At 39.1% G+C, this 18160-nt stretch overlaps 1 protein-coding gene across 6 annotated transcripts in view; it reads right to left on the bottom strand.

The window, feature by feature from the left end:
* The window catches only part of LOC108427685 (LIM domain containing preferred translocation partner in lipoma), a 259778-nt gene that overhangs the window by 144683 nt on the left and 96935 nt on the right, over positions 1–18160 (bottom strand). For all 6 annotated transcript variants that reach the window (XM_017698033.2, XM_017698030.2, XM_017698035.2 and 3 more), the window contains one exon: positions 3033–3139. In XM_017698033.2, the coding sequence (XP_017553522.1) occupies positions 3033–3139 (107 nt within the window). The remainder of the gene's footprint in view (positions 1–3032; positions 3140–18160) is intronic.

Below are 18160 nucleotides of genomic sequence, written 5' to 3' on the forward strand. Positions count from 1 at the left end.
TTAAAGGGTAGCTCTGAAAATGTGAGGCCAGGTACTCCTCTAATCTAAAAAGATGATCTTTGTAAACACACACTTTTTTTTTTTAAATAAAACAGTTTGATATATTATAGAAATACTTTTTCAAAATGTACCCTTCATTCCCCTGTTCATAAACAGGAACTATGCTGAAAAAAACAGCCCTGTTTTTTAATTCACTGCTTTTGTGAAGTCACAAAAAACAAACATTTGTCCATACAGCCATCCTTTTAGCCCATAGGAGTTCAGCTCTACTTACTCGAGTTGAATTTCAGTCTGGACTGCTTCCTGAGCCAATCAGAGCAGAGCTTATTTACATTCAGCGGTCTATTAAAAAAGGCATCTCTTTCTCAACAAGGGATAAAGAGTATGAAATTATGACAATTCTATAAGACAATAGAAAAACCTACTTTAAGAGGAGCTCAAGAGTAAAAATAAGTTTAAATCAAACTAAAAAAACAATGAAACTAAAAACTGTTAATGGCCATTTGTCAGCAGACTGTAACATGAAGCAAACACGAGTGTGAAAACAACATGTTTAGGGTGAAAACTTAAAAGGAATGTTAAGGCTAAAAATCCAAATTATGTATTTCACTCAGTTTGGACATGCTTGGTGTCCAAATTTTGCAGCTTTTATTCAGCACAGAAGTTCTAAGGCTAATGCTGATAAACACTAGAAGTCAATAGTCATCCAAAACTTACATAAAATATACCTTCAAAACATCTCCGAACTTACAACCTTGTTTCCAAAAAGTTGGGATGCTGTGCAAATGATGTGTAAATAAAACAGAATACAATGACATGCAAATCATTTAAACCATATATTTAATTGAAAATAGTAAAAAAAGACAACGTATCAAAGTTGAAACTGAGAAAGTTTTTTTTTTCTTTTCTTTAATATTTACCCTCTTTGAATTTGATGCCAGCAACATGTTTCAAAAAAGCTGGGAAGGGGCATCCAAAGACTGGTAAAGTTGTGTTATGCTAAAAAAATCACATGGAGGAACATCACACAACAAATTAGGCTAATTGGCAACAGGTCAGTAACATGACTGGGTATAAAACGAGCATCCCAGAGAGGCTGAGTCTTTCAGAAGTAAAGATTGGTAGGGGTTCACCACCCTGTGAAAGACTGTGTGGGGGAAACGGTGCAAGTTTCTCAGTGTAAAATAACTTGGGGACTTCATCATCTACAATACATAATATCACTGAAAACTCAGAGAATCCAGAGAAATCTCTGTATGCAAGGGACAAGGCCAAAACCAATATCGGATGGGCCCCCAGGTGGCACTGCATGAAAAAGACATCCTGCAATAGAACACTTCTGAAAACCACTGTCTGACAAACATTTTGGAGCAACAAATGCTGCCATCCAGACGACGTCTTTTTCAGGGAAGGCCTTAAGGCTTATTTCAGCAAGACAACGTCAAACCACATTCTGCATGTATTACTACAGCATGGCTCTGCAGCAAAAGAGTATGGGTGCTAAACTGGCCCGCTGGCAGTCCAGACCTGTCACCACTGAAAACATTTGGCATCTTTGAACTGTTGAGCTTGTGAAATCCATCAAGAATGAGAAAATATTCCACTTTCAGAATTACAGCAACTGGTCACCCAAACGCTGACAGTGTTGTTAAAAGAAGAAGTGATGCACCACAGTGACAACCATGTCCATGTTGCAACTTTTCTGAAACATGTTTCTAGCATCAAATTTGGAATGGGTATATCTTTTTACATAAACATTAAAATATCTCAGTTTCAACATTTGATATGTTGTTTTGTACTGTGTTCAAATAAATATATTTGGAAACAGGGTTGTACCTGCTTCAGTAAGGGCTCACAGGCTTGTCAATATGTTTAAGCTACAGTATGAACAATAAAAATGATTTGAAAAATTGAACAAAACAGGTGTTCTCCCAAATTCAGACCCGCATTCACAGCGTGATTTCTGTTCTTTTTTATTACTAAGTTTTAATCCTGAACTAAAGATACATTTATAAATAAAAACAGCAAAAATCACATGTGTAACCTAGCGTCCCCATTTAGATTCTATGGGAGGAGTCAAAAGTTGTCTAAGGTGGCTGTCTGCAGCGCTCAGCTAGATGATGAAGTTTTGTTCGCTTTATTAGTTCACAGAGGGTCATACTATGTCTTAAACCACATCAGCAAGTCTGCACAACCCTAATGAACATGGACGCATTTTGAGTGGGTCAACAAAAGTCTTGGCTATGTATACATGGAAAAGATTTGTGATTCTGCTCACTACAAGTGTTAGAAAAGCACTAAATAAGCTAAATTTAGACACCAAATAGGTTTTAATGAATTGACTACATCTGGAATAAGTAAGAAAATGTGTGGTCTTCAAACCAGCATCCAAGAAAATCCTAGCTCTGTAGTTTAGTGCTTCTCCTTCGCCTAATTCTGTGCTTGATAATCACAAATCATCAGGTTTGGGAAAACAGAGGTGGTCATTAAAGCGTACAGCACATGGCAACACTGGGATTAATAACTTGTTAAATAAAAAGAAGAAAACAATTTTAAATGGAGGACTGATGAAACTGATTCTAAGCTATTTCACTCCTGACAGCAGTTTCATTTCATGTTTTTAATGGAGCAGATAGTGCCAACAAACAAAGCAACTAATTGAGAAGCAGATGTGTTTAATGGCAAACACAATGATAAATGGAAATGATAGTAATGTACTGAAAAATAACCTCAGTGTAACAAAGAGGAAATACAACTAAATCTAAATACGCAAAAAACTGCTGGCTGGGGACGTAAAAAAGGCAGAGTGAGAGAGCATTCCCACAGGGGGAAGTGACTGAGGAGAGCCAATAGGTGTCAGTCTTCTCTATGGCCTCACTGCCTCTAATGTAAGGTCACATTAAGCAGATAAGACACTGGGCCACAAGCCAGATAGAGCACAGCTAGAAATGGGTTAGAACAAACACAGGTGACACTGGGTTATACCGGGTTGCTTCAGTGTAAGTGTGAATGCTTGTTCAACAAAGCCTCACCTGAAAGCCAAATGAGCTCTCGTCCACTGGTGGAGGTGGAGGGTAGGACGCAGGGGACGTCAGACCACTGGTGTCCATTACTGGAGGGGGCGGAGGTGGGTAGTCACCTGTATTGGTTATAGAAAAGAAGTTCAACGTCAGGAGAATTTGTCAGTGAGTTTGATATTAGGACTAAAACTCTTTAACACCTAAAGAATAAGAGTCTGTTCATCATAGCATGGAGTGGGCTGAATACCTTCACAAAATCATAAGGATCAGACACAGAAGCAATCCCACATCTAGACATACTATACAGCGCAGAGGGGGGGGCAGAAAATAATCCTGGATTTAAACAGGACTACATAATACTTCCTGTGTAACTTGGAAGAGTACAATCCATATTCTGATGATTAACTACTTTTGTGTTTTAGAAGATTTAGCAGGACAGTCAGCCTCTTTATAAAATGCCAGTCTGTGCAAGTGGTAAGTCTGTGTGCATGTACGTGTGGGTGTGGAGAGGGGATTACATACTAACCATATTGTCTCTAGAAGATTAACACATATAATTGCAACAATTTGGTTAACCAAGAGCCCCTAATCTGTGGTAAGCAGGTGTTTACCGAGATTGAAAAAGTAAGTTCTGTGTTCAAAACGAGCTGAACAGGGTATTTGTCCGGCTAAGAGAGCGGCAACGAGCCAAATTTAGAGTTCTAAAGTCCAGCGCTAATCCTTGGATTGGGTTCCTCTACATGTTTCAGCCAGGATGAAGATTTGCTCTCCAAATTAGATTCTTGATTTGGCTGCACTCCTCGGCTGACTTCAGATTGAATCATTTGACCATGTACTTCTTTTGACCAAGTACCAAGCCAGACATGAGCTTTGCAAATTAAGGCCTTTTTTAATACTATGTTATTTCTTTGATGAGGCTTGTCCAAAAATTCCATTCGCTTTTTTCCCCCCATCCCCTCATCTTTTTTGTTTTCATTAGAGCCTAATTGATGTCATCTATGTAGTTTATCAGAGTCTGCTGACCAAATTAATTAAGCGAAGTCTTGCAATGGCTAAATAAAACCCCAGTGCATCTGTAGGCATAAATTAGACACATGCTCGTTGCTTGCGCAATGCCACTTCTCTCAGACTGTGAGTATGACATTAAAGACTCCCCGCAGGAGGAGGAGAGCTTTATATAATAACCTTGTGACCGCTAAAAATCTTCAGCACGGCTGCCCGTGCCTTTCAAGCGTTCTCAAATCAAAAAAGAAAGAAAATCCTCCACTCACTGTAAGAGCCTCTGCGCCACACCTTCTCCATCTCCTTCTTTCACTCTCATTCGGGTCCCCCAGCCACCCCTCCTTTCACTTGCAGTAATAAGTGACTTGTAAGTTGAGGTCTGACACAGACTTAAGACGTTAAGTTCCATGTATGACTCTCCAGCATCTGAAGTTGTTTGGGATTTCGTTTTTCAGGGCAACATGAGAGATTAGATGATTTTTGAGAAGCGCGAGGCCGGGGGGACAGAGGGATTTACAGTGGGGAGGTGTGGGCCATTTGCGCCTCTGCTGTTCACATTATTCAGGACATTAACACAGGCATGAGACTTCACACTCCTCACTATTAACCCTACAACGTCCCCATGGTGTATACGCCTTAAAATGTCCCTTTCTACATCTTGTTTTATTGAATCAAGTGAAAGTTACTGACAGGTGAAAAACAAGCCTTGTTTTTGTCATGTTGTAATTTTTTGACATTGACACAAATGGATAAAAGTCACAAATACAGACTCAAAGCTGTAAATATTCATTATGTAACTAACTATGCAAATAATTATGGAATTGTGGTCTCGCATTTAAATAATCCTAAGTATACAGGGGTGGAAAACATTTACATAATTGTACTGTAAAAACAATCTTACTCTAGACCATTTCTATTGGAGTTTTAAAGAGCTAAAATATGCACATTATTTATATATATATATATATATATATATATATATATATATATATATATATATATATATATATATATATATATTTCACATTACATATAAAATATATACACACACAATTTCGCTAATACTTTCTAGTGTTAACTACAGCCACTTAGTGGATGCTCATCTTGTTTATAACTAATATTAAAATATATGAAATGCAACCAAACATTAAGCTGAATGTTATAAAGTCTATTAAACATAAACCTAATAATAAGCACCTAATCTTAATTTCAAACCAAAACCTCAATCTAATCCTAAACCTTACCCTCTTGCTCAAACCAGGGCTTTGTTAACAATTTGAGGTTCTGTAGTCAATCAACAGGGGCCATCAAAAGACAGCGTCATCACATTTTCATCATTGGTTTTCATAAAAATTAAACGATGAATCAAATTTATGCTTAATCAAACAAACAAACCCACCCAACTATGCTAATTTGTCTTTGTGTGGGACGCACATCAGCCACACCTTTAGTTACCACACTGCATGACACACAATCACACAAAAAAGACTTGCTTGCTTTTACTTTTATATACTTGAGTACGTAGATACACCGAGTATGTCAGAACATTTTTGGCTCCATATTTCCACCTTTAAGATTTTAATGCAGTTTTATTTAGGATTTCACTTAAGTACAACTTCTCTACACGTTTTCCAGCTCCAAAAATATAATAAAGTAACATTAAATGTAGATTTCTAACTTCTTATGGAGAATCTCTGTTCAGGACAGAGTTCTCCCAGGTGTAGATCTCTGTCTAAAGCTCAACAGCTTTACTTGAACCACATGAACCACTACACACAAGTCGTAAACTCAAAGTTGGAAGACTGCCTAGTACAATTCCGCAATCACTACCTGTGACTACCAGGTCCACCAGAGCAGTATGTGTCATTTCTCATTGCATCTGAACAAGAACTACGGGTTTTCATTGTGAATCTCATCATTTAAATATTACCATATGTGGGAAAAAAGCAGTGTTTTCATAAAAACCATGCTGACACATTTCAGCATAAAATGAAGTGGCCTTCACCACAGCATGTGCACAATGTGCATGTGGAATTTCCTCAGAGAGAAAGCCTCCATCAGCCTGGCTTTAAAAGTCGAAACCTCTGCAAAGACGATGCTGTTTTTGACCATTAGGTCCAGTGAATGTCCTGAAGCTTGCACTGGCCTGCGTGACACTGCCCACCACACGGAACTCCCAGCACTAACATTAGGTAACAGCATTGGCAATCACAGAGACAAAATAAGAGCTGTCTGCATGCTCGGGTGATTGGGGTGTTCCGTATTTTAAACATTTACAACTTAAAAGTCTATCAAATTTGCTTGCTCAAATTTGTCACCCATAACACTGACATACAATATATCACTGTATTTACTGTGCATTTACTGTATCAGTCAACTACTATGATTTATGTAGTATGGTAATAAGACAAAACAACTAAATCATTATTTGCAATTATCTATGTGGCAATTAACTGTCAGCTTAAATTTCATGACCGACAGCGTCTTTAAGATAAGTGGAGTACGGTCTCGCTGTCCAATGAAAAACAACATCTCCAAAATGGAAAAAATTTACAGGAGGGGGAAAATGTTCTTTACCTTCAATGTAAGTTAATGTACATTGAGTTTTTAAGCAGCTTTGGAGCATTTCTATTGATACAATCATCAAGAAATTTTCATGCAATATAAATCCGGCTGCTGAGCTCAAATTATACAGACGTTTATTTATTTATTTTGGACGACGACGACGACAACAACATGAAAATGTGGCTGCTAAGCTGCACAGATATTTAAGGGAAATCTCTACGAAAACCAAAAAAAGTTTTTAAAAAAATGTTAAACAAGTTATTCTCTTTTAAAATATTAAATAAGTGGCTCCGATAAAATAAACAGTCGAGTATAAAGAGAAATAATTCTGTGTTGACCCAAAAAGAGATCAACTGACCGTGAGTGGTAATTAACAGTACATTGGCCTCTACAGCCAGAGTGAGAACACTGTGACACACTTTCCAAAAATAAACAAACCCAAAAAACAAACGAAAATCCAGCTCCTTCTCTCCCTGTACAGTAGTCAAACGACCACAGTTCACAGTGAGTGGCAAGAGGTCAGAACAACATGTTTCATTCCGGCCTGTTGCTCTGCGCTGGCTGGACACTGGCTATGAGGAGTGAGGGGGCCCCCCGTGCCGTGAATGCGAGTGGCTCCATTTGCGCCGGCCGTGAAGCCCGGGCGCCCATGCTTTCACTCATGAAGAGAAGCAGCAGGAACACCTACTTAATACCACACATTACCTCTCACTATTTATTGAGCCATTATGCACAAGTGGCTGCTTTGTGAGCGCTGAATTCGAATCAGCAATTAAAGTTATTTGAGAGGCCTATGAGAGGTATAATTGGTTATCAGGAATATGAATGTTGTTAAAGGCCATGATAAGAAAGATGGAGGAGCGTCTGGCAGGGCATTAGACCTCATAAAATCCACTTTCTGCACAGCCAGTGTGCTTACGTATGTATTACAGAGAACTTAATCCCCTTCACACTCAAGCCAATTAGTGGGCTTATATTAAAGCATCGTTTGCTTTCATCTAAATGTTGACTTAATCAGACGTTTTTAAGTAAAAAGATGAACAACGTTTAACCTGGACCTCAACCCTTACTCGCTTGGTAAAGTATACTTGACAAGTTTGAACAGCATCCAAAACTTTAGGGCAGAAAGGTGGCAAGTCAATGTAGTATTACAATATACTCAAACCTATAGTACAGCACAAAAGACAAAGAACGCTCCTTTATTTAATTTCCAGTTTGACCAGTCATAAAAGACAAGTTATTCATTTTTCAGCAGATATTTCTGAGGACATATAAGTTACTCAACCTGCAAAGGGAAGGGGGACATCAAAGCAAAGTTTCCAACAACAACACTTGTTTCCAAAACTGCCGCTCAAAAACATTAAAAGTATTGAGAAATTGGGGCTCCTAACAACCATTACAGGGAACTGGCCACCCCAGAGTCCAGAGTAATATCTCTTCAGGTGCCTTATTTTCAGTTTTTCAAATAAATCGATGGGAATATTTTCTATCGCTCCAGAGTTTTAAAACTAAAAGTTGGTTGCACTTTTCTGCTTCTTGTGAATGTGTTTGAGATCACGAGAAGCAGAAAAATGCAACCGACTTTTAGTTTTAAAACTCTGGAGCTATAGAAAAATCTTCCCATCGATTTATTTGAAAAACTGAAAATAAGTCTCCTGAAGGGAAAAGGAAGCTGAAATAAAGAGAAAGGGTCAACATACCAAATACAGGGGGAAAAAAAACTGATTCTAATAAGTAGCGCCTTTCTCATAGCCAAGGTCGCTTTGCAGAAGCAAAAAAAAAACCTTTAGTGCGCAGAAGAATGAAAGTAATGAGAATAAAGGAAGGTTTTAAATCTCAGCTTTGAAGGAGGAAATTTGGACAGTTAGAGATCAGAGAAAGATCTGCCCCCAGCAGTGACCAACCTAAATTTGGCACAGATAAACAACCTTTGTCGGAAGACCTGCAGGAGCTCACCTGATACTATATTTGCTTGTTGAGCCATCTGTGTAATTTTCTGTTAAATACGTGTTTTCTGCTTTTTTGCTGAAAAATGCTGAAAAATGAAATGTGTGTACTTCTTGGCTGTTTTGACTGGAAATTAATAAAAAAAAAATGAAGGGTTGGCTCAGACTTTTGCACAGTCCTGCTCATGAGAACGTCTGTCAACCAGGAGACAGGACCAAAACCTTGTATCTCTAAAAGAGGACCTTTACAGGAGAAGCAAATAATGTATTCTATATGTACCATAAGGTAAAGAGATTCTAGACCATTTCATGAAATGTTTACACAAAGCAAAGAGCAGCTGACATGTTAAAAAAATAGTAGTTGCAAGGTTCTGATACAACAGCCTCATTTTGGAAAAGATGTGGCTTGGTTTATGTGGCATTTAAGGAAAGCTGCATGGAACAACTCAACAGTGAAAAAGCACCAATAGCATGTTTGCTAGTCTAAGCATGATGAGTGGCTCAAATTGGAATTTTTTCTAACATCTAAATCTCCCGATGAATTTGATTTATTGCATGAGCTTAGGCAGCATCTCTACACCAGTGTTTACAAAGACCGCAGTAAACAACACTAACTGCTGGGTTCATATGACAGCAAAGTTGCACAGTTTCAGTCCAGTTCACGACTTATTAGACGGCTCTCTAAAACAGTTAAACTGCCTTTGATGAACTGGAATCAGTAAATAAAAAGATCTGCTTCCTTTTGTTGAAACAGTTGAACAGATTTGCAATTGTGGCTGATCCACAGATTACACTGTAATAAATTACAGTGATAAAAAGCTCAGTTTTACGCTGTCTTCAGCTTTTTTTCTCGTTTGCAATCCTGTAGCACAGAACACAAGAGGCCTTGATAGAAACCAAACCCTAAAGGGGGAAGGAAAAAAAAAAAACACTCAGTGGTGTAAACCTATAATCCTGCACAGACAGAGAGGGATAGAGTGTTATAATGACCAGTATGGAATTTCCAGCACTTTATCTCTGCGGAAGAGCCCTGCAAAGGCACCATGGAGGGAAGAAGTACTAAACACACTGTTTCATCTGCAATTATCCAGCCGTATTCATGCTACCTTCCGCAGCAGCTCCTGCTCTTAATTAGCTGTAATATACAGCAGGCTGATTTATGGCTTCGTGTGGCTGCGAGCAGCAGCGCTCTGGCTTTGAGGGCTGCAGAGACGTGCTTTTGGAAGTGTACAGGAGCCGGCGAAATTGGCTTGTGTGGATTTGAGTGGAATTCCGCAGGGACAGGAAATAGTTTTTTTAAGATTTAGACATAAAAGGGGGATTAAACTATTGTGCAGGAGCAAAATGAAACAAAAACAGTAGAGAGGTGACTGCTTCAAACCACCAGTCCCAGCAGGAAGAGCTTCAAAAAGAGCCACTGTCGACGCACTGCCGGGGAGAGCCAAAGTCAAGTGCCCTGATAAAATACTTAAGACTTAAATGAGAACTAGCAGGGGGTGAAAATACAGGGGTCTGTAAAGGAGAACAGTTAGGATTTAGACTTCCTCACAACAGCACACACCGCTTCACATTAACAGTTGAGTGAATTCGATTCGCATGCAGTGGCTTTGACAGGAATATCTCTGGAATATCTCCATGCAGGACAGGATCCAAGCAGACATTCCAGTCTAGAAGAAAAGAATTATGGGACAGAACATGGCAGAGAAAACGCTCCAGCCGCAGTGGACCAGTATGAGTGATGAGCCAAAATGGTTCTGGGAATGCCAAGGTTATGGGTACAGTTTCCAGGAAGCGCACATCTGATTTAAATAAATAAATAAATACATTTTTAAACACTGCCATTGCTGTCATACCAAATACTCCAAATGCCATTTTTTCCAGTGCTGGCTAGCTTCCCATTACACGATGTAAATATCATGCTGCTAAACTGGTTCTAGCAATGCCGAGGCTATGAATTAGACTGGACTGAATATATGAATGACATCTCTTTTACTAAAAATAAAAAAGATGTTACTGTCGTATCAAATCTTGCATCATTTTTTCAATTCCCAAACTAGATGCCTATTGTACTGTGTAAACACGTGAGAACAAAGGGAACACCAGAAATGTTCCACAACTGAAAATTTACTTATAAAATCTTGCTACATTAACATACACTAAGGCTAAAAACCGTTCTACTCCTGCTGGAAAGTTATCACTTTGCGTACATGCTGGGTTCAGCAGGCTGCAGTGCAGTACGGCAGCTGAAAATATAGTGGAGGAATGCAGGCTGGGTGAGAGTGAGGAGCCCTGTCTGAGAAGAAAGGCTGGATGATATAAAGCAGACAAGGCAAAGAGCAGGTGAACCACTGGGCCTCAAGTGGACACACGAGGACATGCACAGTTTAGCAGGGGTCAAGCTCCTGTAGGCCTCCCTTTGCCCATGGCCTTCAGCCTGACCATAGTTTGCTGTAGGCTACCATAAGCGGTGAGGTGGTAAAAGAATAAAGACATGCACAAGAATAAAGCCAGAGTGCAGATGTGGTTAGAAATAAAATCAGTGCACCACTTTGGAAAAGCAGATTTGAAAAGCAGAAATGAAGATTTGCTAATTCTGCTTTGGGGAATCCAAATCAATCTTTATATATCAGGTTGCAGCCACAGTCATTATTAGGCTTTGGACTTGACTTGTTTTTCCCCTAAACTTGTCTCGTAGATAAAAGTGAGAATAAAATAAGGAAATTATCCATTTCTCTACAGTGAAAGGTGAGAGTGGATGGACTACTATACAGCTGCTTACATGCACTCATTATCACAATGTACTTTAGTACGTACAAAAGAGGAAGAGGACATCAATAAGCTTGTTATGCATTCTGTGTGAAAGGCCCTTTGTCTAAATTAGTAGCGAACGCCTGTGGTTTCTATAGGAACGGAGAGATTCTCATTGGTGGGTTTCCTGTCAACCCTCCACAGTGAGACTTCTGTGGGGAGGCTGACATAACAACCGGTAGTCAGTTAGCTGATGACCAGCCAAGCAAGGAGAGGGAGAGAAAACAAGACAAACAGAGAAAAAAAACTAAACTAGAGAGAAAATAAGAAAGAGAAAACAAAGAGAAAAGTATTAACAACAACAGCTGCTGCTACCACTTCTAGCATTCCTACTACTACAACTAATTCTACTAATAAAGCATGCATTATAAATTATATGCCTAATAATAATGATAGAGAATTGGTGGAAATGCCCCCATTAACAACAACGTCCATTTAATGCTAAACCTTTCAGCATGTATAGCACGTATAGCATGACGACATAAACCTACACATAATTAGGGCAAATAAACTAGAACAGAAGAGAGTTTTGTTTTTATAGCATAAAAGAAAGTCTTGTGAAGGGGGCCTCTTACCCCACTGTCAATACAAGACAATTCAAACAAAGCATCATTGAAATCAACTACCAACATAATGCTAAAGCATCGCTTTCTGATGAAAATCTCACCAAGTAGTATTTTTGCGGTAGTACTGTATAAGTGGAGGCCAATAATAATATTAATAATAATAATGCAAGCATAATAATTACTAAAAGTGATTATTTGCATTATGCATCCCTTATGCATGGTAACATCACTGTAATGCGCAGCCCCTCGTAGCTTACTGATTACTTTAATTTTCTAATATTTATATAAGATGATGATGAACAGTATAGTGTAGCATAGTCCACAATTTCACATGTGCAGTCTAACTGGTACTGGCAGGAAGATCTGCAGCAATCTCGAGTATGTCTCCATCATTTTGCCACCATACTGTGAGATAATCTAGACATATGACGACAACCAGAGAAGATAACCAGCGGCTAGACGACATAATATACAACATGATTTTAAGCTACTTTCTACCTCTACAGACCCTGACCGTATAGAACTGGAGCATACGGGAGCATTAGTGAGGTGCTGAGGAACTGGCTGGATCTTCTTAGCAGTACTTAAAGGACATGTCATGAACTTACAAACCATTTTACACGGTAATCTCCTCCTTACTGGCTGCGGGCGACTGAACTCAATATTATGACATATTATTTCCAGTGATAGTCTGAGGCCTGACCCTGTTTTAAAGATTTATGAAATGAATGTGTGACATACATCTCTAAGGCACGACAGCCCTAAGTCTACAATTACTGAAAGCTTCCATACACAGCACCAGGCTGAATTAGGCCTTTCTTTGAGCCACGAGGAGAGGAGACTGTGAACATCGTAAATTAAATGATGGATGGGGTGATGTGTTCTTGCTTTTTTTTAATGTTTTCTCAGTGTTTTTTTTTGTTAGTAACCACCTACTTACATGGTTTTGTGAGGCTTACAATCTTCTGAGTGCATGAAAGCACGGGTAGGAAATTAAGATGGAAAAAAATACAGGAAGCTTTTATTTTATAGAAATAATTTTGAAGTTTTTCAACGTGTAATTTGCTTATCTACTTCTATGCAGGCTGCAACATCTCTAGGGAGGAATTTTGCTCAAGTTTAAACCTTGTATACTTCAGTTTGTCTGTTTAGCACCAGCCGGAAAAAAAGGCTGACCTAAATTACACCTTAATGGTTGAGCAAGGATGGGAAAACATCTCATGTTCTGATTTATCCACTTAACTTCAAAAGAGGAAAATATAAAAAGAATGAACAAAAAAAACTTACCACCCTGTTCAAATGCTGATTCAGAGGACCATGAAAAGCACTTTCGGGGGCCAGTAAGCCACAAGGAAATATGAAAGAAAATCAAGAGCAAGGAACATTTAGTTCAGATTTCTGAGCAGCAGTCAGCATGGCACTGTCTGGTCACCTCATCTCTTTCCACGAGGCGATGTTTAAATCTGTTGTTTGTGGTTCCCATGGCAGCCATAGACGCTCATCACATTCTCATGTCCTTTACAAGAACCCCGCTATTACCCCCACACTAAACCAACACAAGGGAAATTACATAAGAGCAAGAGAGAGAGATCAAAGGCTGGCCTGTTGCATGTTCTGCACTGAGAGATCTTAACTGGCTCTTTGTGACCAAAATCACAAAAAGCACAACGTGCTCAATAAGAAGGAGAAGAGTCAGGTCAACTTTTCACAGGCTAAATTAAGTCTCTTATTCATTCATCAAGAAGCTGAGGTCGTAAAGTTCTCAAGTTTTTAGTGTTGGGATGATACTTCACCTGAAGGTTGTCTCTTCTTTCCTGTACTGCGTTATATTTATCTTTGTCTCGAATATTAGGAATGTAATATTAGAGAGGTGCTTCTTGTTACACAATTCATTTTTACTTAGAATGTTATGTCAAAACAGGTCAAGGTACTGAGCTGAGCAGAGTGGGTGGACATCTGTTCAGGTTCATTAGCTTTAACAGTAAGAAATCCTGCTGTTAATCATACAGGATAAACCAGTAATTACCACCATGGGGACGAGCTGTTAATAAATACGAGGGAAAAAATCGTGTTACTTCCAACCTTATTCATTTGCACACATACATGATTATACCGATAAGCTCTAATCAGCACTATTTTTATTCTCTCGGGTTACAGCTAAGCCTCAATCAGGTACAAAAAAAATGGCACAACCGGCAGGCCAGCATCAGCTCGGAGTTTGCCAACAGTGAGCACAGTGATTTTGTGGTAGTGTTGGTTTTGTGGCGGTGTTGCTGTTTCAAAGCCTTTGTTGTCACAGTAACAAAGTAAGCCAGTCCTGAATGGACCTCTAAACTACTTGTTGCTGTACCGCCATCACTAAAACAAAGTCGAGGCTGCCAGGAGAGCTTGTGATGCGTGTTTACTATGTCAGAGTGGCATTACCATTTCTTTAAAACGTCTAAAAAACATTATCATTCACCGTGGATGCTGACAATAAACAGGGAGCGATGCACATCAAAATATCAAAGCCCTGAAAACGTCATGCTGGGGCATAGCAGCACAAGGACACAAAGGTTTACCCACCCCAGTCCATTCGTCTGCCAACCATAACAGCTTATTTCCATCCTGCAGTGCCCAGGATAGTATGCCTGAGCCATCGCTACTAGCCATGTGATGACAGAACCGAAAGCGCACTCGGAGCTATTGTAAGTTTAGCCATGGATGTTTCCTGCCTTAGCCTGTGTGAGAAGAATGACCTCTGACCTTACTGGTGTTCAACATCCCCGCTCCTGTCAGGGAGGTCTCTGAAAACATGCAATGATCGATGGAGACAGCTGCAAGTTGACTCCACCATGCTCAAATCAAGATTCTTCAAGAACACCCATGCTTGCCTTCCAAGAACTTCACAGAGAGAGGGAGTAAGAGAAGGGCAGCCGGCTAGAAAGGTCAAAGTGGCCTTTTTCTCCTTGTATGCATTTTGTTCATAGGGTATAAAACATTATGGCATTTGCTAGAATGACAAATGTACTCAGATCTACTTCTGTTTCATATCATGGAAAACCTTTTTTTATTATTATTACACCTGAAACACTGACAGTTTCAAAATGAACCATTCACTTCTAGCCCCTACAGTTCACATATGGAAACTAAGCAGCAAAAAAAAAAAGCCTGTTTTGAATTCACTGTTTTAGTGTTCTCACCAAAAAAAGAAAAGAAAGAAACAACACATTTAGGGCACATATATCCACCTATTCAGCCTAAGGCAGTTTAGCCCCACCCATTCACCATGAAGTTATGTGCCATGTTTGAGCATGGACTGCTTTTTGAACACAGGGAAGCCAAATCATAACAGAGGTCACTTACACATATCGGTCTTAATAGCACACTAGCAGAAAAAAAAGAAGAGAGACTGTTTTTTGGTACATGAACCCACAGAAATGTAATATGTGGACCTCAGGGGAAAAGAATGTAGGTTATGTGCCCTTTAAATTCAAACATTTGCCAGCCTGTATAAACCTGAATGAATTTAATTTGTGTAGAACTGTTTCCTATTTTATAATTCATGCACTTCATCCAACTACATCACTTCTTTTCTTGATTCGCTCCATTCTTCTTCTGCTGTGAATCCTTGTGTTGATCGAGCAACAGGATTTCTCTGGGATGTTTCTATCTCCTCTAACATCACAGTGAACGCATGGCATTCCAAGCTTTCAAACAACAAAACGACCCTGTTGTTGACTTCACAGAGCAATCTGGTCTCTCTGACCTGGAGACAACAGCCAGTGTGTCCCTGTCCCAAATCAGGCCCTGACACAGCCCCCCCCACCTTCCACTCGACCAGAGACTAACAAGGAACCAATCAGTGTAGGACATGGGTGCTCTGGAAGACAATGGAGCCTCTGGGGCACTCTACCAGCAAGTGCTGTCCCTAATTTGCATTATGCTAATCCTCTATTTTATATCAGGCACATAGAGTTTTATATAAAATAAGTATTAATGTAAACAGCCATAATCTGCCTCTTTAAGTCCCCTCATCCCCTGATAAGTAGAGTAGACGTCTGGAAGCAGCTTTCACCTAGTAAAAATCTGTCGCTGATGCATGACCCGATTACATAATAATAATAATAATAATAATAATAATAATAGTAAAGAAACAACTCCTGTCAATTATCAGACAAACTACAATACTTATTGCTATTTAAAAAAGCTGTATTACTGTATTACTGTCAAATAATGTTATTTAATCGATTTAAATCAATATAGCGATATATATCACTTTGTTGAAAGAAAACCTTGTATCTCCAAATTGGCAACTTTACAGGAGAAGCAAAAAACATGCTTTACTTTTGATGTAAGTTAATGGAACCAGACATTTTTCCAAGTCGTTTTGGGTCAATTTGTTTAGTCCATTCATCATGAAATTTACAGACAATATAAAGGCCAACTGGTATTTTCAAATTATACCAAAAATTGAAAAATGGAGATATGAGGTTTTTGTCCAACAGCAGTGATATTTACACACACACACACACACACACACAGGTTTGGGAACCCCTGGTCAAATGACAACTGTCTACAGAGAACACACTTCTACACATTTTAAAGCTTAATCACTGTATTTGCTGATTTTAACATACTGGAAAAAATATATAGAACACAAAATGTGGCCTGTGCAAAAGTTATGGCACACTTTGTATTTTATGTTTTCCCAATATGTTAAAACGCAAATAAAAATAAAATAAGCACTAAAACGTGAAGAAAAGAAAAGACTTTTTTTTACTTACAAAATCAACTAAACGTTATTTGACTAGGGGAGTTCAAACATTTTCATTCAAATATATGTTGCTACAATTTTGCATATGCAAGAAATATATATATATATATATATATAAAACACACAGTCAGGCCTTTTTACAATTTTCTGTAAAATGTCATTTAAAAAGAATGCAATTTCTGGTGAGGCATAAATTAGGACACCCCTACATATTGTCCCACTTAAAATAGTTAAGATCACACACAGGTGTATCACATCAGGTGCACATGATCAGAACATCGTTACCCAGCATTCTGAATGGGGCTTGCTCTAGTTAAACCTCAGAAAATTTGTTTGGTGTGTCCCTGACTGTTGAAGTGAGAGCACCATGGTGAGATCCAAAGAGCTGGCTGAGGCCCTCAGAAAGATGACTGTGGCTGCTTATGAGTCTGGTAAGGGATTTAAAAAGATCTCAAAAGAATTTGACATCAGCCGTTCCACCATCCGGAAAATTGTTTACAAGTGGAGGACATTCAAAACAACTGTGACCATGCCCAGGTCTGGCCGTCCAAGCAAGTTCACCCCCAGAGCAGACCGTAAGATGCTAAAAGAAGTCATGAAAAATCCTAAAATTTCAATACAGGCCCTACAGCACCTACGGCTCTTGCTACTGTCGATGTGAAAGTGCATGACTCAACTATCAGAAAGAAACTACACAAGTTTAATTTTCATGGGAGGTGTGCAAGGAGGAGACCTTTGCTCTCTGAGAACAACATTTAGGCCAGACTGAAGTTTGCCAGAGAAAACGCAGACAAAGACCAGGACTTCTGGAATAATGTTCTTTGGACAGATGAGTCTAAGATTGAATTATTTGGACACCAGAACAGAAGACCTGTTTGGCGTAAACCAAATACAGCATTCCAAGAAAAGAACCTCATACCAACTGTGAAGCATGGAGGTGGGAGTGTCATGGTTTGGGGATGCTTTGCTGCAGCAGGACCTGGCCAGCTTACCATCATCGAATCCACCATGAATTCTACTGTGTATCAGAGGGTGCTTGAGCAACATGTGAAACCATCTGTAAAAAAAAATTAAATCTGAAGCAGAACTGGACCCTGCAACATGACGATAACCCAAAACATACCAGTAAATCCACCAAGGACTGGCTGAAAACTAAGAAGTGGCGAGTCCCGGAATGGCCAAGTCAAAATCCAGATCTTAATCCCAATGAGATGCTGTGGAGTGACTTAAAACGGGCTGTACATGCAAGAAACCCCTCAAACATCTCACAGCTGAAAGAATTCTGCGCTGAGGAGTGGGGCAAACTTTCTTCAGATCGATGTCAGAGATTGGTAGATGGCTACAAGAAGTGTCTCACTGAAGTTATTTCAGCCAAAGGGGGGCAACACTAGTTACTAGAGGGTAGGGTGTCCTAACTTTTTCCTCCATTATAATACACATTTTTGTTCATATATTTTGTTTTATGAATAAAACAATGTTAATATTTGTTGTTTAATT

This window comes from Pygocentrus nattereri, chromosome 26, assembly GCF_015220715.1.
Source record: "Pygocentrus nattereri isolate fPygNat1 chromosome 26, fPygNat1.pri, whole genome shotgun sequence".
NCBI lineage: Eukaryota > Metazoa > Chordata > Actinopteri > Characiformes > Serrasalmidae > Pygocentrus > Pygocentrus nattereri.